General features: G+C 37.4%; 1 protein-coding gene across 6 annotated transcripts in view; it reads left to right on the forward strand.

Annotated features, from left to right (window-relative positions):
- Window positions 1-24,673, forward strand: part of PDE7A (phosphodiesterase 7A) — a 120,430-nt gene that overhangs the window by 76,637 nt on the left and 19,120 nt on the right. For all 6 annotated transcript variants that reach the window (XR_013447864.1, XR_013447865.1, XR_013447862.1 and 3 more), the window contains exons 4-6: window positions 11,869-12,020; window positions 14,302-14,365; window positions 24,114-24,209. Coding sequence is in view for 2 of the 6 variants with exons in the window: in XM_036090030.2 (XP_035945923.1) it covers window positions 11,869-12,020; window positions 14,302-14,365; window positions 24,114-24,209 (312 nt within the window). In the remaining 4 variants the exon portion in view is untranslated. The remainder of the gene's footprint in view (window positions 1-11,868; window positions 12,021-14,301; window positions 14,366-24,113; window positions 24,210-24,673) is intronic.

Here is a 24,673-nt window from a genome sequence, read left to right on the forward strand (position 1 = left end):
TAGGCTTTATTTTGTATGTCACACAGTACGTCTTTGTGTACTTTCTTTTCTTTCTCAGTTCACTAAGAAGGTAATTAAAAATGTAATCAATAAGGAGCTATGTTCAAGTCCTGAGTTTGAACATTAGAGAGATCCAACATATCACATATCCTAATATGGAAATGCCTAATCCAGAACAATAGTAAGAATAATCTTTAAAAGAGTTTTATATCAATTATTGTATCAAATCCTGTCAAAGTGAACATTGAATTCCATAAACTAGTTTATAAGAATTGCTTAAGGGAAAGAATATTTATTATACAGCTTATTCTCATGTTAACATTGATCTGATTTTAAGTTATGAGTAACATGTTTATTTCTTTGATTTGTATTGAAGCTTGGACTACTTATATACTCATTTTAAAGTAATGAAATTGGGGGCACGTGGGTGGCTTAGTCGGTGAGCATCCGACTCTTGATCTTGGCTCAGGTCTTGATCTCATGGTTGTGAGTTCAAGCCCCACGTTGGGCTCTGCACTGGGCATGGAGCCTGCTTAAATACATACATACATACATACACACACACATACATACGTAAAAAATAAAGTAATGAAATTGTATGCATATTGAAATCTTTTAAATGTGTGCATTTATTTCTATATATAAAAGTATGCAGTTGTCTTCAGGATGAAGTTATGCTATCATGAACAATAAATTTGGTTTTGTTAAAATAAGTAGTGTGAAGTCATGTGTTTAAAAATATTTGAACTTGAAACTAATGTTACAGGTCAGTTATACCTCAACTAAAAAAATATTTGAAATCTATGATAATTATAGCCATTCATGTTGAAGTGTTTATTCTTTCCCAGAAAGATATATTGCATGTATTATCTCAGTTAATTTTCACAACAGTCCTTTGTGGCCTATTTTACGGTGAGAAGACTGTAAAGACCTTAAATCATAACTTTCCTAATGTCACGAAACTAGTAAAAGTGGCAGAGCTGGGATTCAGACTCCGGTGTGTGACTCCCAAGCCCATGTATTTATCCACTCCGCTGTGCTGCTTCTCCGTATCAGCACACACTCCTTACTCTACTAAAGACTTCGCCGTGGCTTTATTCACCCAGCTCTTTTTTTCCCCATGTGTCCACACAGGCTGAATATAAATATTCTTCCAAGAAAAGTCTTCCCAGAGACATTGATAAATGTAATTATTCAGTATTAACACTAGGCTTTCAGATACGGCTATATTTGTGTGTGTGTGTGTTTAGGAAAATTAAAGGGAGGTTAGAATATAGAATGTCTTCAGTTTTTTTTATTGAATTACCATTCCATGACATTGCCCTAGACTTGAGTTGGAACTGAATTTAAAAAAAACATTCTTTAGGGGCCCCTGGGTGGCTCAGTTGTTAAGCATCTGCCTTCGGCTCAGGCAGGTCATGATCCTGGGGTCCTGGGATCGAGCCCCACGTCACGGGAGGCCTGCTTCTCCCTCTCCCACTCACCCTCCTTGTGTTCCCTTTCTTGCTGTGTCTCTCTCTATCAAATAAATAAATAAAATCTTTAAAAAATAAATAAAAAACATTCTTTAAACAATCTTCAAGGATAATTCATGATTCCATGCATCTAAGTTGATATTTACGTTTTTAAGGTGGCAGATACAGTGACTACAGGGCTCCCTCTTGTGGACCATTAAAGCAAGTAGTGATCAGGTCTCAAGATCCCAAGACTTTTTTGTTAAAAACCTCTTTTGTCTCAGAACTAAGTATCAGTGATGTCCTTTGCCGTGTGACTGGGATGAGAGAGAAGAGAGTCTGGGACTGTCGGGAGTAAGACTGCTCAACGTGTGTGATTCTCCAGCCCTTTGGTTTCCTTAACCTCTTGCTTGTATTTCCTGTCTACTTCCTAATATTAGGGGAAAACATTGCTTCTAAATGTGCCTGCTATCCCACATTTCACTTTTTTGGCCCAGAGAATCTAAGAATGGATGGCTGGAAGTAACTCCCATGAACATTCAGTAACAACACTCATTTAGTTTTTTGGAGGCTGATTAGTTTGTTCATGGTCACATAGTGAGGTAATGTGATATTTTAGAAGAGAACCAGCAGAGCTAACAGCTCTTTAATAGTAACTTGATTAATTCAGTGAGCCCTGTTGGCTTTCTAAGCTGGATTGGAATGTAGGTAACCATGTAAACTAGAACAAGCCTGGGACTTAAAATAAATAGTCCTAGCCTGGTGGAAGCTGGGCTTTAATAAAGACAGTTTTAATCTATTGTGTATTATGCTGGGAAATAAATAATGGCATGCCTCAAGTTACAGAACGAGCTTATGACGGTATTGGTAGTAGGGCCAGATTTTATGTAACATGGTCAGAGGGTGAGCTTTTTAGTAATTGTCTGAATGAAGGGTACTAATCAAATTCTCACAGTCACTCATTCCTGTTTCTAGTTCCCATGTAACCTTTTTCATATATCCCTAAATGATAACTACTTATTCAACTTGATATCCTTTTTTTCCCTGTAGTGCTCTTTTCTTGTTTCAGCATAAGAATTTTACTTCTAATCATTATAGGGAATCCATTTGTGTATGTGTGTGTGCAAGGGGGAAGAATGGGAGGGGAGCAAACCTGACGAAACTGAAAATTTCCATCTTAAAATGACATCAGCATGTTTCATCCTTGATTTATAGTCACTGATCCCTTTTCTTAGATCATATTTTGGAAGCTATCCTAGGACAGTTCTGGAAGCCTCTCTAATTTTCTTTTAGAAAACTTACTCTCCAGTTTGGCAGTGTGTTTTAGAAGCCATTGAAATGTGCTCCTATGTGCTTGTTTACTTCTGAGGGTTTTTTCCAACTAGGATGTGTGTGAAGATTTAGTTATAAGAATGTTTATTACAGAATTGTAAGAAAAGTAAAAGTTAGAAACAGCCTAAATCAAAAAGATTAAGTAATTATGATAATTTCATATTTTAGAATAATACATAGCTAGTAAAAATGTTGGTACTTGTGTTATTGACTTGGAAAGATGTTCATGAATTTGTAAGTAAAAAAAATTACCATGAATTGTCTTGGAGAAAAGAAAAACTATATATACACTTGCATATAGAAAATGATTCATAGAAAAATATCTGGAGTGCCAGACTGTTAAACATTGGTTGTTTCTATACAGATAAGTCCTCCCATGCAAATTCTCCCCATTTTCAAGCTTTGGTTGAGCAGAACAGATGGCTTAGGGCAGCTACTCCCAGAAAGGACCAAGAAAAACACATCTTTTAGAAGAAAGGGTCAGATGTCACTCAAAATGACAGGGTAGGAAGATCGAGGGGTTTATCTCTCTACCAAAACAACCACTAAACTAGAGAAAAAGACCAGAGTCTACTATTTCAGGTTTCTGGATCCTGATTGGACACTTATAACAACCTTGGGAGTACTTGATGAAGGCAGAAGCTGCTATTTGGCCATTCATACATAAACCAGTGGTCATTCCCCATTCTTCAGCCCCCTTAGCTGTGGGGACAGTGGCCTATGTTCCTGGAGGGGCTTGCTGAAGCCAGGGTAGGCACTGGGTACTTCGTTCTCCAAAACTTTGGAGTTTCATGTTTAAGTCAGTCTGTCAGATCCCTGAGTGGTAGGCGCAGACATTTGCCTTCGTTTCAGCCTTACAACTGCAGAGATTTCAACCAGCAGTGTCTACTGGAAGATTTAAAGAATCTGTTCCTCCCCTCCACTCCCCCTTTTGGAGCCACACATTTAAGGAAATCTGTGTCGGGTCACTGTGTTGGCTGACTGCAGATAATGGATCAGGAACTTCAGTGACCACACACAACAAGGAACACACAAAGGCAGATAGATATGCAAAGGTGAAAATAGTGTGGAAGTCAAAACAGATGGCTTCAGCCTACAACAAGCAAAAGTAAGCAGTACTGGGGGAGTGAGACATTAGATTTCCAGTTACCCCAGTTTAATAGTCAGAATGTCCACTTCTCAAAAAAGAAAAAAAACAAAACTATAAAACATACAAAGAAACCAGAAAGTATGGCCCATACATACAGCAACAAGAGAATTTCACAGAAGCCATCCCTGAGGAAGCCCAGACATTAGAATTACTAGTCAGAAATGTTAAATCAGGTGTCTTAAATGCTTAAAGCAAGCCATGGACAAAGAACTAAAGGCAATCAGGAAAACATTGTATGAACAAAACCAGAATCTCAATAGATAGAAATTATAAAAAGGAACCAAACAAATTCTGGGGCTGAAAAGTATAATAACTGAAATGAAAAAATTCACTAGAGGGATTCAACAATAGATTTGAATAGGCAGAAGGATCAGTGAACTTGAAGATAAGACCATTGAAATGATTCAAACTGAGAAGCAGGGGAAAAAAAAAAGAATGAAGAAAAATGAACAGAGCCCAATAAAATGGTGGGAGATCATTGTATGTACCAAGATATGAATCATAGGAGTCCCAGTAACAGGAAGAAGAAAGGAGCAGAAAAAGTATTTGAGAAATAAAGGTAGAAAACTTTGTAAATCTGATGAAGACATGAAATACACATCTAAGCTCAGTGCAGGATAAACTCAGAGATCCACATTGAGACGTAATATAGTCAAATTGTTGAAACCCAAAGACAGAGTTTTGAAAGCAGCAAAAGAGAAGCAATTTGTCATAACAGGGGATCCTCAATAAAATTAACAACTGATTTCTCATTATAGAAACCTTGGAAGACAGAAGGGGGTAAGATGACATACTTAGAATCCTGAAGGAGAGGGGACTATCCACCAGGAATTCTATAGCTGGCAAAACTGTCCTTCATGAATGAAGAAGAGATAAATACATTTCCAGACAAAAGTTGAGAGAGGGGGCACCTGGGTGGCTCAGTCGTTAAGCGTCTGCCTTCGGCTCAGGTCATGATCCCAGGATCCTGGGATCAAGCCCCGCATCGGGCTCCCTGCTCAGCAGGGATCCTGCTTCTCTGTCTCGCTCTGCCTCTCCCATACGCTTGTTCTCTCTCTCAATAAAATCTTTAAAAAAAAAAAAAAATTGAGAGAGTTCATTTACAACAGACCTGTGCTATGAGAAATGCTAGAGGCAGTCCTTCAGGATGAAATGAAAGGACATTAGAGAATAACCTGAAACCATAAGAAATAAAGAACACTGGCAAGGGTAACTATATAGGTAAATATTAAAGCAGTATTGTTGTACTTCTGGTTTGTTACTCTTTTATAAATCTGTGTGTGTGTATACACAATGAGTAAAGATGCACTCTGACAATAACAAGATAAAAGGGAAGAGTTGGAGAGTATAGGAGTGGAGTGTTTGTACAATAAGTTGGTACTGTGCAAACTAGGTTGTTATAAGTTGAAGACGTTAATTGTAATGCCCAAAAGAACTAAAAAATATACAGAGAAGGAAAGAAGAGGGAGTCAAAATTACACTACAAAAAAATTAGCTAAATGAAAAAAAAAGAGGCAATAATTGATGAATTAAGGAACAAAAAACATACAATATATACCCAAAATAATAGCAAAATGGCAGAAGTAAATCCTTCTTTATCAGTAGTCACCTTAAATGTAAATAGATTAAATTCTTCTACTTAAAAGCAGAGATTGGCAGACCTGAACTAAAAAAACCCACAGAGTCCATCTATATGCTGTGTAGAAGGGACGAACTTTAGGTATAAAGAAACAAAGAGGTTGAAAGTAAAAATATGGGAGTGATACTCCATGTAAATAGTAACCAAAAGAGAGCTGGGTGGCTGTATTATTGTCACACAAAGTAGACTTGGAAAAAAAAAAAAAGATTACAAGAGATAAAGGACGTTGTACAATGATAAATATGTAAAAAGATATAAATTATAAATTCATAAATTATAAATTATAAACATATATACATTTAAACAGAACCCCAAAATATATGAAACACAAATTGACAGAATTGAAGGGAGAAACAGACAATTTTACGGTAATGGAGACTTTAATTCACATTTTCAGTAATGAGTAGAACAATGAGACAGAAGATCAGTAAGGAATTAGAGGACCTGAACAGCACTGTAATCCAGTCAGACCTATCAGACGTACACAGAACACTCCACACAACAGCAGAATACATGTTCTTCTCAAATGCACACGGAACATTCTCCAGAATAGACCAGATGTTAGGCCACAAAAGAAGTCTTAAAACTTTTTTTTAGGGGCTTGCCCAGAAGTATAAGGTTAAATATTTTACTTGCCTCATCTGGTCTGTGATCTGGGTTGAGTAGGGGTAGGTGCACTCCCCCTGGGCCCAGCTACAGAAATAGCAGAGATCCATTTGTAAGAAGCAGACTGTCTCTTTGGCAGAAAAGGAGAGAGCCTTTTGGGTAAGGAAGCTAAGAGGGCTCCTCTACCCTCTCTTAAGACTTTACTTCTATCCATATTAGGAGTGTGGTGTAGGGGTGCCTGGCTGGCTCAGTTGGAAGAGCAGGGGACTCTTGATCTCGGGATTGTGAGTTTGAGCCCCATGTTGGGTGTAGAGATTACTTAAAATCTTAAAAAAAAAAAAAAAATGGTGTAGAGGGTTAGTCCACAAAAATTTAGCCCATTCAGTGATGATTCTTGTAAAAAAGAAACAGGCCCATCGGGTCCTTGAATTATGCAGAGCGGTAGAAGAGAGCAGCAGAACTTAGCAATGATTAAAGAGCAGCTCACAGAAAAATGCTACCTTTAAGCTGATGAAAATTGTGACCGAATTTTCTGCTACTCACTTAAAAACGTAAATGAAGCAGTAGCTTCACTGTGAAGCACAAATTGAAGAACTCAGGGACTAGGTAATAAATAAGGCAAGGCAACGAAAGTAGTTGAAACCTGTATATTCAGAATCAAGAAATAGAAGCAGATGTTCAGGGGCGCCTGGGTGGCTCAGTAGGTTAAGCCTCTGCCTTCAGCTCGAGTCATGATCCCAGGGTCCTGGCATCAAGTCCCAGCGTTGGGCTCCCTGCTCAGCGGGGAGCCTGCTTCTCCCTCACTTCCCCGCTCATGCTCTCTCTTGCTATCTCTGTCTCTCAAATAAATAAATAAAAACTTAAAAAAAAAAAAAGCAAATGTTTAAGTAGATCACAGAAATGAAGGCAGTTGGTAGGAGCACAAGGTGTAGAACATGCACTAACCAAGGTTAACAGACACAGTGGGGAGAAATGAGAACAGCAGTCTGCAGCCAGCCCACCCTGCAGACAGGATCAGTCTCGTCTGATCGCAGAAGCTAGGCAGGGTTGGGTGTGGTTAGTACTTGGATGGAAAAATGAGAAAGCAAACAAAACAAAACAAAAAGAATTGGAGAGAAAATGAAATATAGATGACAGGTAAAGCCATTTCGACCTAACAGCTTAGTCTCTGAATAATAAAGCTAAAAGAGTGGAACACAAATATTTAGAGATACAATTCAAGAAAACTCTTCAGAAGTAACAGAAGAGTTAAATTTAAATATTGAAGGAGCACCCCTTATATCTGGGGAAAAGGACCCAGAATGATTAACAGGGGGGTATATCCTCACAAAGTCATTGGACTTTAAGATCAAGAGAGATTGTGTGGATGGCCATGCCAAAAAACCACGTCACTTATAAGGGGGGGAAATAAAGGGTTTGCCTCAGACTTTGCAAATCTCAATGCCAGAAAGTAATGAATCAGTGTGTTCATTTTCCTACCTTCACTCAAAGAAGGAATATGAGAGCCAAGATTTTATGTTTAATCAAGCTGTCTGTCAAATACAAAGACTACTGAAAGAAGTTGTGAGCTACGTAGTTTTCATGAGCCCTGAAGAAACTGCTAAAGGATGAACCTAAACAAACAAAAGATAAAAGTGAGGATTGGAATGAAAGAAAAAGTTTGTACTCTGCTAACAAACATTGGGAAACAAAAAGGGAGAGAAAGTAGGATACAGAGTGGTTTCCTCATGTGTGATAAAATATTAAAGGACGATATCCTAAACTGACAAATCAAGAAGTGGAAATATAAGCATATTTCACAAAATGAAGGTATTTTTGCAAATTTTAAAATTGTAGCAATGCTCTTCAGTAAAGGACTGGTTCAATAGATTATGGTTCATCCATATTATGTAATACTTTACAACCTCATGAAAGAATGAGGAAGGTCTCCGTGTACTGGTAGGGAAGGAGCTCCAAGAAAAGTTAAAAAGCAAGGGTGCAGAACATACAATGGAATATGCTACCATTTATGTAAAAGAAGTAGAAAAATAGTATATAATGATTTCATATATTTGACCAAACTCAGGAAGGATACACAGGAAACTTTAAGAAAAAGATTATCATTTTGGGGGAGGGCTTAGAGTAGTTGGATGGATGACTAGGTAGGGTTAGGTTTTTCACTGTGTTCTTTTCTACCTTTAGCCTTCCCTCCCTCTGTCCCTCCTCCTCCCCTCCTCCTCGCTTTCTTTCCCTGGTTCTTTTCTTCCCATCTTGCTTCCTTTTCATTTTTCAGACATGTGAACACATGACATATTCAGTAACTAGCCTAATAGAAAAATCAAATGTTCTCTTCCCCCCTCCCCCAAATTCTGGCTGTACATGGAGTCTTAGGCAAAGCTTTGGGGTAGTTTTAGCTGCGGTCTCTGTAGGGTCTTATGGGATTTTCAGTCTTCCACAATGTAATCTTCTTAAGTAATCTTCCCCAGGCCTTCTAGGTGAAGAAAACACTTTTCTCTGGATGATTTGCTGTTTCATCTGGATAGGTTCTCCCCTTTCTTAGGTTGTCTGTGAAATAATCAGTACTTGTTAAGGCTGGTTCTGTCGTTAAATGAAGCTCTGTTTCTGATGCTTTGTGTAGGTTATTTATGGGATTAGTCTTGCTGGATGGTGCTAGGCTCCTGTGAGAGAGCATTTCCCCTTGAGTCAGTGTCTAATATTCGTTCTCAACTTTATATGGTCAAACCAGAACTCTGGATAATGTGTACCAATTTCAGGACTCTGCGAAACAGGAAGACATGAATTATGTTTAGTTTTTGCTTTGGTTTGTTTTGTTTTGTTTCAGTTAAGGAAAATGAGATACCAGGAGGTTGTGTCTCGTCAGAAATTACCCAGAAAATGGGAGTAAAGCAGGCGGGTACAGCTGTGATCTTGTGAATAGGGCTCTGGCCTCCAGACTGCCAGATGTCTTAACCATTGACAGTGTGAATCCTGCTATGTTGATAGGAGGACTTAGCACAGTGCACTGAGTTATTGGGGTTTTCCCCTCAAATGAGGCTCATTTATTTTCTGGTCCTTGTGCAGCTGTCCTCCCAAAGAGATTCTCACCTTTATCCCTGGGGTGCATGAGTTTGGCTGTAGAATTTGCAAGCAGCGATGCCGCTGCTGTCAGTGCACACATGCGAGCACACCCTGTGATGTGCTGCACTCGCCGACGACACAACTGTTGCCTTTTGTGTGGGATTTCAGATACATTGAAGGGAATGCTCAGGAAGTCATGCTCATGACCTGGAACTCTTTAGGTTACTTTTCCATAATGGATAGAATACATGTATTCTGCAGCATTTTCTAGAATTTTCTAAATGCTTTGGCTCTCACAGATTGTGTTGCATTTCCACTTCAGTTTCTAAGGCTATATTTGTAAAATGGGGGTGATAATCTTGTCATCTTCATATTATTCTGATTACTGAATGGGATAGCCTATGTGAATGCACTTTTGTAAAACTGTAGGGTGCCTCATGAAAACAGAGATGGTAGTGCTAGTATCATATTCATTAGATCTCATCTGCTCCCCATATATTCGTACCATTCAGCTCTGTCCCTTCCAGATTCACTCTTTTCTAAGAATAGCACTAGAAGGATCACATTAGGCATAAATTCTTGTACATTAGCTTCCCCCCCCCGTGTTTTTTTTTCCTGCATGCTTTCATCTAAGTAAAGACAATTTTGAATAATTTTATACACAAATTTTTTACAATTAATAAATAATACTGTAAAGATTTTAACAAAAACGTAGGAGTCAGAGTGTGGACATAGGCTTTATAAGCAAACAGTTCTGTGTTTTAAAATCCCCTTGCATCCTATATTGGCTGTGTGACCTTGGGCGCGTTACTTAATCTCTTGTAGATTCAGTGTTTTCATGTATAAAGTGAAGGATAATATTTATCTTTTGAGATTGTTAAGGACTAAATGAGGAACTTTTTGCAAAGCACTTGGGAACATTGTTTTCACAGAACTTAGTCTACCCTCATTTCCTCAAACTTGCTAATTCTAGTTCAGACATTATCACTTGATATTAATAGTTTTACCATTTTGGTTCCAGTCCTTTTCATGTAAGTTACATTGATAAAGATCAGAAATTTGACTCCACAGTTGTTCTAGATACTTCCTATTTTAGATTCACTGGAATGAAAAATGAGTACATTAGGAAAATTGTACATAACCGTGTACATTATTTTATTTCTGGCTTATGTGAGTATATGGGAATCTGAAAACTCATCAGGTATTTAAAAAATAGGATGCATTTATTCAGTATATTTTTCACCTATCTACCTGATGCTGTTATTAGGCTTTGGAATAAAGAGATGGGAAAAAAGGTAGTTCTTGCCTACATTGGAGGTCATCATTTATTAAAGGAGACAGGTAAATAAGCAGTTACAATCCAGTATCAGAAGTAGTCTGCTGGAGGTGTGCACAGGGAGCTTTGAGAACCCAGGAGGGGAGGTACCTCCCCTTTCTCCAACATGGGGAGTGTGTGTGCAGGTGTCCAGGTTTGCCTCCCAGGAAAGGTGACACCTGAGTCAACTCTGGAGAGAGCTAGAACCTGGAGCATGAAGCCTTTTCTTCCAGACTAAGGAGATGGAGTTCATTTTAAGATGATGAGGAACCAGCGGATACTTTTATTTAGAGCAACACGAATAGACTGGGAACTCAGGATAATTACCTAGAAGCATACTTCCAAGCAGTGGCTTCAACATCAATTTTATCATCATCTACATTGCAACCGTTTACTTAACTCATGTATACATTATCTCATTTAATCCAGCAGATATTCTTGCCATTATTTTATAGATAGGAAGACAAAGTACTAGAGGCCAATAGAGGAGTTACTGACTGGACGCACGAGGGAGAATATGTTTGATTACCTGCCATTCTACATGGTGATTTTAAGCTACTCGAAGTTAAGATGAGAGGTGTAAAGTTGTTGATCCTTAGTCTCCATTTTCATGTGTTTTATATTATGAGCATTTCACTGAATTTAGTTTGATTCTAGAGTTTAAAGATTACGTGTGTTCCCTGGGAGATGGCTTTTAACCCAAGTCCGTTACTTCATCTGGTACTTAGGGAAATTTTGGTTTGTTCTAAAACTAGAGAAAAAAATAATGGTTGTGTTAGACTTGCTCCTTTCTAGAGCTTTTCTATCTTACAGGATTTTTCTCCCTATCCTGTAGAACTCTTATAGAATAGAAATTAGTTAATTCTCCAGCCCATCTCCTTTTCCTCTAAGTAAAATTATCTTAATATTTGAAATGATATCTCATTAGTATTAAACTTGGGACCTGGCTCCTCACTATGAAGAATAGTTTGAAGCTAGGTTTTGTCTTTCTGTTCTATAATGTTTATACAGCATATTCAAGCATTAGAATGAGAGGTGATAATGCTTCAGAGTAAAAAAAAAAAAAAAAAAAAAAGAAAAAACCTGATTATTAATCCAGCCACACTTTTCATTAGCTTTCTAACTGCTGTCAAAATTGACCATTTAGCCCTTCGTTCCTAGTTCTTTAGTTGAAAATACAAATAAAGTATTTCTTCTCTCCTAGAAATGTGGTATGATTTATTTTTATTTGTGTATAACTAGAAAGGGGTAATACAAAGATAGTGTATGCACAGTTTTGACTTGGTATACTCACCTTTTACTTCTTTTATTTCAGCTCAATCTGAAATTGAAGTTTCTGTGTCTGCAAGGAATATCAGAAGGTTACTAAGTTTCCAGCGGTATCTTAGATCTTCACGCTTTTTTCGTGGTACTACTGTTTCAAATTCTCTAAACATTTTAGATGATGATTATAATGGACAAGCCAAGGTGTGTATTGCTTTTTCAAGAAAACATTAATCTTTGATAAGTTTAATGAAGCCTTTTTCCCCCATGTGGTATTGAATTATTAGAACCTTTCTTAGTGGGGCGCCTGGGTGGCTCAGTAGTTAAGCGTCTGCCTTCAGCTCAGGTCATGATCCCAGGGTCCTGGGATCGAGCCCTGCATTGAGCCCTGCATGGGGCTCCCTGCTCCGCGGGAAGCCTGCTTCTCCCTCTCCCACTCCCCCTGCTTGTGTTCCCTCTCTCGCTATGTCTCTCTCTGTCAAATAAATAAATAAAATCTTTAAAAAAAAAAAAAAAGAACCTTTCTTTGTATGCAAAAATCAGTTAAGCCCATTCTTCAGGTTTTTCCTTTAGAGCACATGTTCATTTTATAAGTAGGGAAATTTCTGAAGTTAACTAAAATAGTGAAAATGTTTTCATTTATTATAACATTAAGTAACAAGTAGATCAGTAGAACATTAAACTATAAGATCACACAGACTCTTAACTCTGGGAAGAATATTATAGCTATTCTGGTCTAATTTCTGTATTCTGTAGGTAAGGAATCAATGGCCTGAAGAGCATCAGAGACTTGTTTGAGGTCACCTCCTGGGTAGAGGTACACCCAGCACAGGACGTTAGGCCTCATGACTTTCAGTCAAATGATTTTTCATAGTCCCTTCCATCACTGAGTTATTTTGAGGATTTATACGTTTTCTTTTCTTTTTTCTTTTTTTTATCTTATTCCTATTTTATTTTTTTTTATCAAGAAAACTATTTTTTTCTTATCATGTTCAATTATCCAGCATATAGTACATCATTAGTTTTTGATGTAGTGTTCAACAATTCATTAGTTGCATGTAACACCCAGTGCTCATCTCCACACGTGCCCTCCTTAATACCCATCGCCCGGTTACCCCATCCCCTACCCCCCTCCCTTGTAACCCTCAGTTTGGTTCCCAGAGTCCAGAGTCTCTCATGATTTGTTTCCCTCTCTGATTTCTTCCCATTCAGTTTTCCCTCCCTTCCCCTGTGGTCTTCCGTGCTATTCCTTACGTTTTCTAATTAAACCCAGTGATTGTGAGCATTATTTTCTATTTATATAGTTTAAAAGAAATGTCTTAATGAAGGTAGAGCTCAGATGAGCTTGTTTTTGACCAAATGAGTGTTTTAAATAATCTTATGTTTCTAGTATTTTTAAAATTATTTTTTGACTTAATATTTACAGGCCCGATTTTGTAAGTGTGTGTACATAGGGCGAAGCACCTTCTTTACGATTACATTAAAGTGAAAAAAAAACTGCTTCCCGGTTTGATGAAAGAACACCTTAATAGAAGGTGTTCATGCTTTCTTTAAATTTTAAAAAGTTTACATGTTATGCTTTTAAAAATGAGAATATTGATCTGTGTATGATTAGTTGTGAGTACTATCATAAGTAATAGTATTATTTATGTCAATTTATTGATAAATGTATACAACAGTGAACTTTCCACAAAAGTTTCAGGTTACAAATATATGGTTTAAAAATACAATCAATTTCATTTTGGGGTTATGGGATTTTTTGCTCAACTGAAATACACATCAACTTAAAAATAAATGTAATAAATGCTATTACTTATTATATAAAGAATATAAATAAATGCCTGCAAGTTGGGAGTGTTTTTTAAGAAAATGAGTAACAAATAATTTAAGCATAGTGTAGTATAGCTGTCAAGTGCCTCGTTTCCAGAGTCAGACCACCTGATTTTAGATCCCAGCTCTGTTACTTTTTAGCTGCTCAAGTTAGTTACGTTCAGCCTGTTTCCCCATCTGTAAATGAGGATTGAAAACAATGCCTACTTCATAGTGTTGATATGAATAGTAAGAGTGAACTAGCACTTTTAACAGTATGGAATATAGTAAGTACTCAGCTATTATAACTTATTTTTACGAGACTTTTAAAATCTAGTTTCTAGACCATGCAGTGTATGAACCACACTTCCATGGTATTAAATTATATTAGAATTCTTGAAAAGTTCATGGGAGTATAGCAGTGAATTGAAAGAAACATTAATCTTACCTGTACATTCATTAATTGGAAAGCAAAATAATATTTGGTTTTCCAAATGGAGCTTACGTTTTGGATACTTTTTTGGATTCAGCTGGAAAGGTCACGATTAAAAAGAGAATGATACTTAGCATTTCTTAGATCACTTTTCATTTTTACTAACTTCTCTATGGGCTATCTACAAAAGACAGACTGTTACTGAAATGAAATTACAGTAAGAATGTTTGGTTTTCATTTCAGTGTATGCTGGAAAAAGTTGGAAATTGGAATTTTGATATCTTTCTATTTGATAGACTAACAAATGGTAAGTGAAGAATTTGACTTACTCAAATTAATGTGTACTCTAGATTCTGCATTGATGGTACAGCCCCTGGTGGGTTGTTGCTTTCATTTCTTTAGGTTGTGAGCCCTCTGCTGGCAGAACACCATTTTGTCCCTTCTTTGGTGACTGATCTATAAGCCCAGAGAATCACTCTCATAATTTTATTTTTTCATTACTCTTAGCAGTGATCAAAAGTTATAATCCTCACCCTAGCTAATGCTGCTATTATGAATAACCCAAAGTGAAATTGTTACCTCGTTATGTTCTTTATTTTTCTGTTTTGGTTTCTTTTGGATTGTGGCTATTTACAATGACATCTTCTGATACTGTATTCCAGTTTTGATAGCCACAGATATGTGGTAGATTAATGACATTTTGAGAGATATCCTTTCTTCCAACTTTGTGGTTCTCAGGTTTTTCTTTCTCTGAACACTTGAGAGAGAGGACATATTCTAATCAGTGGTTCCCTCTGACACTGCTTCTCCATGGTTGGATGGGGATGAGCTTGTAGCTTCTTGAGGAGTCTTATCAGAATCTATAGAATGAGTGGTTTGAAAACACCAGGTGATTCTAATCTGTTTACCCCCTCCTGTGTTTTGTTTTGTTTTGTTTTAGGGGTAGGGGTCATGTTTCCTTATTCTCTTCGGGAACAGGAAAAGGATTCCCTCTGGGAATCATTTTTATTTAGGATAAAATTTTTGGCATAAAAATGGTACATGTAGTTCAACTAGCCTTTGTCCTTGTCTAAATATCTCTTTAATAAGTGAAGCAGAGTGGGCAGTACGTGGAGAGGAAGTCACTTCGGAGTGTTTAGAATGAAGTAACAGCTGGGTAGTCCACTGCTGTATACTTGGAAATCACCATTCTTTTTCTTATTTTACTTTGGAATGAAGCTCATTTCATAAGGAAGCCAAATACAGAAAATGGACAAGCAGATACAACTTTATGCATCTTGAGACTCAATGAGGAACTAGCTTTTTGGAATTACTGTATGATTCCCCATAATCTGTGTGGCCCATGTAAGGTGCAGATAGCTTTGTAATCACCTTCCATTTGTCTGTGTGCCGTTGACAGAAAATAAATTCGACTGATTCTAGGCAAAATTGTAAAGACAATGAACTCTGTCTTATCAGCTTACCTCTCTCCTGCTTCCCTGCCCTTTTGTTTTTGTTTTTTTCCTTTTCTGTTTCTCTTCCACCTCTCCTTTGCCCTTTGGTGACTGTTCTGTTCCTCTCCCTGCCCCCACTTTGGCATGTCCACACAGAAAATTTTCTAGTGTCATTTACACAGTTGTCCTTCCCTTTTTAAAAAAAATGTGAAGTATCATTTGACTCATCTAAGATCTGGGAAATTTCTTTTTTTCTAACTTAACGTGAATATTACTTCAGTTGTTACGTCAAAATAAATGTAAATAAAACAGTGCCACCCTTAGCACCTTCAAAGTTTAGCCTTTTGTAAACTGTGATAGCTCATAGCCTATAATTAGTCTATTGGGACACTTGTCACTCATCGAAATAAGTGATTCTTCTCTAGACTTTATTTCTAAAAAGTACGTATCCTGCTAGTCCGGGATCTTGGTGATGAAAGTAGAGTGAGGTTGACACTGTGTGGAATGGGCAGACTAGCTATTAGCTACATTAGTTAATTTAACACTTTGCTTTCACTTTAATCATCTCATTACTTTTTGTGGAGTTGGCCAGATGGTTTCTTCTTAAGGTTGATTGTTAGGAGTTAGCTACCCACCTATGATTTTTACAGATGGTGATACACATATTCAGTTAAATACAGCCACCAAAAAGTTACAGGAATTCTGTCCATGAAGAGATACTATTGAGAAGCAAATGGGCAGAAGAGAAAATTTTTTTAATTTTCAAAATTTAATTAGAAGTGCTTTCCTTTTTTAAACTGCTTAGCTTGAAATGAATTCTGGATGATATATGTATATGGTATCCAAGTATATAGTTTTCCTGTCTTGTTTATTGACCCAGTGCTTTCTGTTATTTCTTACTCTGGGCAATTCACCGGAGGACATTGTGGGAAGAGGCAAAACTCAGTGATTCCCACCAAGACAAATGGCCCCCAGCTTGCCCACTGCAAGGAAGAAAGCACTTGCCATCTGCTAGAGTACGTTCCTTTTATAGGAATGAGAGGTTATGTGTGAAATAGCAAGATATGGTTTGTCACCCCTGAAATCTGTCTGGCATGTGAGGGACCCTTGTTGCCATCCTGTGTTATGGCCTTAATCTAGATGCCTTTATTTCTTTTTCTTGTCTGATTGTTGTGGTCCATGCTTCCAGTACAGTGTTGAATAGAAGTGTCAAGAGTGGGCATCCTTGTTTTCTTCCTGATCTTAGAGGGAAAGCTTTCAGCTTTTCACCATTGAGTGTGATGTTACTTGTGGGTTTGTCGTATTTGGCCTTTTTTATATTGAGGTATGTTCCTTCTATACTTGGTTTGTTGAGAGTTTTTATCATAAGTGGATGTTGAATTTTGTCTAATGGTTTCCCTGCATCTCTTGAGGTGATAATATGATTTTTATCCTTTATTTTGTTAATGTGATGTATCATGTTGATTCATTTACAGATGTTGAACCATCCTTACATTCTGGAATAAAACCCACTTGATCGTAGTGTATGATCCTTTTAATATATTGTTGAGTTTGGTTTGGTAATATTTGGTTGAGTATTTTGCATAAATGTTCATCAAGAATATTAGACTGTAGTTTTCTTTTTTTGTAGTGTCTGTCTGGTTTTGGTGTCAGGGTGATGCTGGCCTTGTAGAATGAATACAGAAACATTCCTTTCTCTTTAATTTTTTGAAATAGTTTGAGAAGGATAGGTACTTCGTCTTCTCTAAGTGTTTGGTAGAATTCACCCGTGAAACCATCTGGTCCTGGACTCGTTAGTTGGGGGTTTTTTGATTACGGTGATTCATTTCATTGTCAATAATTGGACTGTTCAGATTTTCTGTTTCTTTGTGATTCAGTCTTAGAAGATTACATGTGTCTAGGAATTTATCCATTTCTTCTAGTTTGTCCAGTTTGTTGGCATATGCTTGTTTTATTAGTCTTGTAAAATCTGTATTGCTGTGGTGTCTATTGATCTTCTCCTCTTTCATTTTTGATAGTATTTACTAGAGTCCTTTCTCTTTTTTTTTTTCTTGATGAGCCTGGCTAAAGGTTTATCAACTTTATTTATCATTTCAAAGAATCAGCTCTCAGGTTTATGGATGTTTTCTATTACTTTTTAAGTCCCATTTCATTTATTTCCACTCTGATCTTTATTATGTCCTTCCTTGTACTTTGTTGGGCTTTGTTTTGGGGCTTTGTTTTTTCCTCTTTTTCTCATTCCTTTAAGTGTAAGCTTAGATTGTTTCTTTGATATTTTGTCTTAGTGCTTTTGGTAGGCTTTATCACTATAAACTTCCCTTTCAGTACTGCTTTTGCTGTGTCTCTTATATTTTGGAACATTGTATTTTCATTTTCATTTGATTCAAGGTGTGTTTGAATTCCTCTTTGATTTTTTTCATTGACCCCTTGGCTGTTTATTAGCATGTTGTTTAGCCTCCACATGTTTGTGTTTTTTCCAGTTTCTTTTTTTTTCTTGTAATCTAGTTTCATACTCTTGTGGTTGGAAAAGATACTTGATATGATTTCAGTGTTCTTAAATTTATGGAGACTTATTTTGTGGCCTGACATGTGACCTATCCCGAGGAATACAATGTTCCATGTTTACCTCAGAAGAGGTGAATTCTGCTGTTTTTAGATGGAATGTTCTGTATATATATATGGTAAGTCCATCTGGTCTAAAGTGTCATTTAAGACCACTGTTTCCTTATTGATTTTCTGTCTGGATGACCTAGCTACTGATAATAAGTGGGGGGGTATTAAAGTCCCCTACTAATATTGTATTACTGTTAATTTCTCCCTTTATGTCTGTTTATATTTGCTTTATATATAGGTGCTTCTATGTTGGGTGCATAGATATTTACTGTTTTTTTTATCCTCTTGTTGGATTGATCCCTTCATCATTATGTAATTCCCTTCTTGTCGCTTGTTACAGTTTTTATTTTAAAGTCTGTTTTGTCTGATACAAGTATTGCTACCCAAGCTTTTTTTCATTTCTATTTTCATGGAATATTTTTTCCATCCCTCGACTTCCAGTCTGTATATGTCTTTAGGTCTGAAATGAGCCTCTTGTAGGCTATATATAGATGGGTCTTGATTTGTTTATCCATTCAGTCACCCTGTGTTATTTGATTGGAACATTTGGTCCATTCACATTTGAAGTAATTGTTAATAGGTATGTATTTATTGCCATTTTGTTGTTTTCTGGTTGTTTTATAGTTCTCAGTTTTTCTTCTGTTGCTGTCTTCCCTTTGATTTGATTACTTTCATTAGTGTTGTGTTTTTATTCCTTTTTCTTTATATTCTGTGTATCTCTTAGAAGTTTTTGGTTCATCATTACCATGAGGTTCATATATTACACATTATGTATATAGCAGTCTATTTTAAGATGACAGTCACTTAAGTTTGAACACATTCTAAAAGGACTACATTTCTACTCCCCCCCCACAACATTTTGTATTTTGTGTCATATTGTATATATTTCCTAAGTAAATATTGTAGATACAGTTGATTTTACTACTTTTGATTTTTAACCTTAATATAAGCTTTATAAGTGGCAGGTCCACTACCTTTACTATGTTTGCTTTTACTAGTAAGACTTTTTTCCTTCATAATTTTCCTCTATTTCTTGACCTTTTCTTTCTGCTCAAAGAAACCCCTTTAACATTTCTTATAAGGCCTGTTTAGTGGTGATGAACTTCTTTAACTTTTGTTAAAACTTTAACTCTTTATCTCTCCCTCAGTTCTGAATGATGGCTTTGCTGGGTAGAGTATTCTTGCTTGTAGGTTTTTTCCTTTCAGTACTTTGACTATATCATGCCACTCTCTTCTGGCCTGCAAAGTTTCTGCTGAAAAATCAGTTGGTAGTCTTAATGGGGTTTCCTTTGTTCATAACTAGTTGCTATACTCTTGCTGTTTTTAAGATTCTTTCTTCATCTTTAATTTTTGACATTTTAATTATTTGTCTTGGTGTCGACTTCCTTGGGCTCATCTTGTTTGGGACTCTCTTTGCTTCCTGGACCTAGATATCCGTTTCCTTCCCCAAGTTAGGGAAGTTTTCAGCTATTATTTCTTCAAATAAGTTTTCTGCCCCTTCCCTTTCTGTTTTCTCCTTCTGGGGCTCCTATCATGTGAATATTAGTATGCTTGATGTTGTCCCAGAGGTCCCTGAGACCTTTCTCATTTTTAATTTTTTTTTCATTATTGCTGTTCAGTTTAGATGGTTTCTACTACCCTGAATTTCACATCACTGATCTGTTCTTTTGCATAATCTAATCTGCTATTGATTCCCTCACTGTATTTTTCATTTTAATGTATTCTTCAGCTCTGATGCATTCTTTTTTATATTTTCTATCTCTGTTGAGTTCATCCACTTTTCTCTCAAGTTTGGTGAGCATCTTTATGACCATTACTTTGAACTCTTCATGAGGTAGATTGCTTATTTCCATTTCATTTAGTATTTTTTTAAGGTTTTGTCTTGTTCTTTCATTTGAAACATGTTCCTCTGTCTCTTCCTTTCCCTGCCTCTCTATTTTTGTTTGTATATATTAAGTAGATCAGCTGTGTCTCCTGGTCTTGAACATGTGGCCTTATGTAGCAGGCATCCTGTGGGGCCCAGTAGCACAGTACGCCCTGGTCACTGTAACCAGGAGCTCCAAGGGTTTCCCCTGTGTGGGCTACATGTGCCTTCCTTTGTGGCTGGATCATGACTAATATGGGGGGCAGGGCTAGCCCCCAGTGTGGCTGGCTGTGACTATTGTGGGCACACTTGTAGACGGGCCTGCAACCCCTGCTAGGGCAGGTGCCACTTTGGTGGGGTGCCAGCCCCACTATGTGCAACAGGATGGGAGCCCCTTTGGAGGGGTGTCTGCCAGGGTGGGTAGGTTGGACTGGACTGGTCCGCAGGGGAACACCTGGTCAGGTGAGCAGCTCTAGCAAGGTAGATAGTGTCAGAACTGGTGCCTGCCAGCATCAGGCCAGCTAGACAGGAGGAGGGCAAGAAAAATGGTACCTTCCAGTGCTTCCATTCCTGGAGAAAGTTCCTACAGATCCCTGACCCTATTGCACAAGCCCTAAAATTAGTGAATTTCCTTAACTTATCGCCCAAGTAGTCTTTAAACTCTTGCCTCTGTGCTAGTCTCAAACAAGGGAGTTTGTGTGCAGGCCCTTTAAGAGTGGAATCTTGGCTTCCCATAGTCCTCCAGCTCTCCTGGAATTAAGCTTTGCTGATTTTCAAAGCTTCTGGACCTAAGCCCTGCTGATTGTCAAAGCCAGATGTTATGGAGGGTTGTCTTCCTGGTGCAGATCCCCAGGGCAGTGGGTGCCTGATGTGGGGCTTGAACCCTTCAGTTCTTAGGGAGGATCTCTATACCTATGATATTCCTCCTGCTTATGGGTGTGGGTTCTGACCAAACCACATCTCTGTTTCTCCTACCCTTCGTGATGTGGCTTTTTCTTTATATCTTTAGCTGTGGAAGAGCTATTCTGCTAGTCTTCAGGTCGTTCTCAGAGACTTGCTCTATATGTACTTGCAGTTTTGGTGTATTCATTGCAAGGGGTGAGCTCAGGATCCTACTACTCTGCCATTTTCAGCAATTCCTGCCTATTTTTAAATTGAGGTATAATTGATATATATAACATTATATTAGCTTTAAGTGTACAATGTAGTGATTTAATATATGCATATATTTAAAACATTACAAAAAGCTTAACATCCATCACTGTACATAATTACAATTTTTTTCTTGTGATGAGAACTTGTAAAGTCTACTCTCTTAGCAACTTCCAGATATGCAATACAGTATCTTTATTTTATTGTTTTAAGTAGGCTCCATACCCAGCTTGGAGGCCAACGCAGAGCTTGAACTCACAACCCTGAGATCAAGACCTGAGTTGAGATCAAGAGTCAGACACTTAATTGACTGAGGCACCCAAGTGCCCCCGCAATACAGTATTATTAATTATAGTCACCATGCTGTACGTAACATCCCCCAGACTTATTTTATAGCTGGAGATTTATACCTTTTGACCCCCATCACTTATTTTGTCAACATTGCCAACCCTCGCCTCTGACAACCACCAGTTTATTCTCTGTATCCATGAGCTTGGTTTTTTGTTTAAGATTCCACATATACGTTAGATCATATAGCGTTTGTCTTTCTCTGTCTGACTTATTTCACTTAGCATAAGGCTCTTAAAATTAATCAATGTTGTTGCAAATGGCAAGATTTCCTTCATTTTTATGGCTGAATAATATTCCTTTGTATATGTATACCACATCTTCTTTATCTGTTCATCTGTCTACAGACACTTAGGTTGCTTCCATAACGTGGTTATTGTAAATAATGCTGCACTGAACATAGGGGTACATATATCTTTTTGAATTAGTGTTTCCTTTTCTTGGGATAAATACCCAGAAGCAGAATTGATAATATGTTAGTTCTCTTTTTAATTCTTCGAGGATCCTCCTACTGTTCTTCGGAGTGGCTGCACCAATTTACCTTCCCCCGAACAGTGCAGGAGGGTTTCCTTTTCTCCACATCCTCACCAACAGTTGTTACTTCTTGTCTTTTTGATAACTTTTCTGACAGATGTAAGGTGATATCTCATTATGGTTTTGATTTGCCTTCCCTGATGATTAGTGATATTGAGCATCTTTTCATCCAACTCTGGGCCATCTGTGGGTCTTCTTTGGAAAAATGTCTATTCATATCCTCTGCCTATTTTTTAACTGGATTGTTTGCTTGAACATACGTTGTGAAATATGAAGGCAAGGTTGGTTGTTACAGCAGTAATAACAGAAAGATAGCTCACTTCTTCACAAATGGTTCCAAAGCGCATGGGCTCCTGTTCATATCAATAGAGTGTTATCAGGATTTGAATGCATTTTAACATTTAGTTTCTTAAGAGGTTTAAAAAATTTTTTTTCATTTAAAACCTGATATGTCAGGTTTTTAAAAAAGAATATCTTTTGGTCTTCTGCATCTTTTCCAGGGTTTCTCATTCAGATATTTTTCAGTTAATTTATATTTTTCCTCAGCCATGGGCTGCTGTTGACAGTTGTTTAGGCAGTTTTGGGTAATGAGTTTAGCCCAGTGGTCCTTTTTAATTCTTCATAAATGTTATTACTATAAATATGCAATGTGGGAATATTAAGTGCTTTATAGATTTTTGTAGGAATCATGGATTTCTTTAGAGAATACGAAAATCATGGTTATGTTATTGTTATTGTCTAAATGCTGACAATAAATTATAAGCTCATAACTCTTTAAAACTTACATTTTTTAAAATTAAGTTAATTTTTTAACATACATTTTTTTAAGTAACATATGTGTCCTATAGAAGAAATCTACGAAACCTCAAAATATAATAAAAGGTATAAAAAATGGAGAGTCACATCTTGGAAGAGAAACTAACCATTGTAACAATGGTAGTTTTTCCAAATTTAATTTCTATACTAGTGTTGACTCCGTTGTCAGTGACAAAGGAGTGGAAGTTGAGGATGAGGTAGTCCCCACTGCATGTATCAGCTCTTTTGGAAAATTTAGTTATGTAGGGGAATAGAGAGGGTGACTCTGGAGGGAGCCAAGAGAGTCAGATATTCTTTGTTGTTTGAGAGATAAGAAAATCTAGAGCATGTCCAAGTGCTCATGCTTATTGGAACAATATAGGGAACGACTGAGGAGACGGGTATTTTGATTCACTGGGGTGGAGGAGGCATGTGGGGTGTGTTGGTAGGATATCCAAGCAAGGTTTCTGAGAAACTCTGGAGGGGTGGAGGGATTGGCTTTGAAAAGGAAAGGGAACTTGAGGGCTTGTATATTTTCTGTTGAAGTCTGAGCCTGTTGGGAATGAGGGGGTGAATGGGAAGTATGTCAAAAGTTTGAGAAGAGTAGAAAAGGCTTGAAAATAGGCATTTGAGGAGGTAAATTAGCCATTTCACTAGAAAAACATAGTAAGACTTCTATGTAGTGTTGACCATGAACTTAGAATCCTAGAATTCTGCCTAGTTTTGTGACCACTACCCAGCCCCCTTGCAGCTACTCAGATTTCTTGCTACAAGTGTGGGCGAGTCAAGTGGTCAAGTTCAAAGTTTTGATCTTGAAGTCATCGATCCCTCTTCCTACCTCTGTATCTTGAAGAATAAACACAAACTCCACCTAACACGGTGCAGCTAAGGCAGTTGACTTTGGACATTCTCGTTCAGTTAAAGCACCATGATAGAGGGATGGGTAGCTGAAGGTAGTGCAGCCATGTTTTGGGTGCTTTGGGAAGTTGCATTCAACTTAGTGTGGGACAATTTTCAAAGTTTTCTATTGATTGTAATTATTTTGGTGTCTTTCAAAAAATTGATCTATTTGAAAATGCTTATCTTATTTGGTTATAGAAAAACGAAACAAAGCCATTTTTTCCCCTTAGAATGGAAAAAAAGAGATGTGATATTTAAAGTTCATAGCTGGTAAAATAAAAGGATATAAATCTTAGATAGACAAAAAGTAGGAAGTTGTACTCTCCATGTTTTATATTCAAAACCCATATTTGTAAGCACAATGCAATTATACGAGCCTGTATTTCTTACTGATACCTCTTCTTCTTTCATTTTAGGAAATAGTCTAGTAAGTTTAACCTTTCATTTATTTAGTCTTCATGGATTAATTGAGTACTTCCATTTAGATATGATGAAACTTCGTAGATTTTTAGGTAAGTGATTTCAGCCCATTTAACAGTAATAAGATTTAAACTGTTTAAATTTTCATCAGTTGTATCAGTTAGCTATTGCTCTAAAACAAACTACTCCAAATTTAGTGGCTTGAAATGACACGCATTTATTTAGCTGCTGAGTCTCTGGGGCCGTTGAATGCTGCTTGTGGTCCGGCTGAGCTCATTTATGTGCCTGCAGTTGACGGCAGGTGGGCTGCTCCATGGGCCTTGCCTGGGACCTCAGCTGGGACAGTCGGCTTCGTGTGGCTCAGCTCTCCATGGTCTCCCATTAAATTAAAAGGAGGCAGAGGAGTTTGGCACCTTAATAAATTCACATTAAAAAACAAAAAAGGAGGAAATACTTATTTTACAACAAGCTGAGCTTGTTCAAGGAGTGGTGGCCAGTCTCCAGGAGAGAGCTGGTGACCCCAGACCCCCGGAACCCAGTGTTGGCACTGCTCTCC

The sequence above is a fragment of the Halichoerus grypus genome, chromosome 5 (genome assembly GCF_964656455.1).
Source record: "Halichoerus grypus chromosome 5, mHalGry1.hap1.1, whole genome shotgun sequence".
In the NCBI taxonomy this organism is placed as follows: Eukaryota; Metazoa; Chordata; class Mammalia; order Carnivora; family Phocidae; genus Halichoerus; species Halichoerus grypus.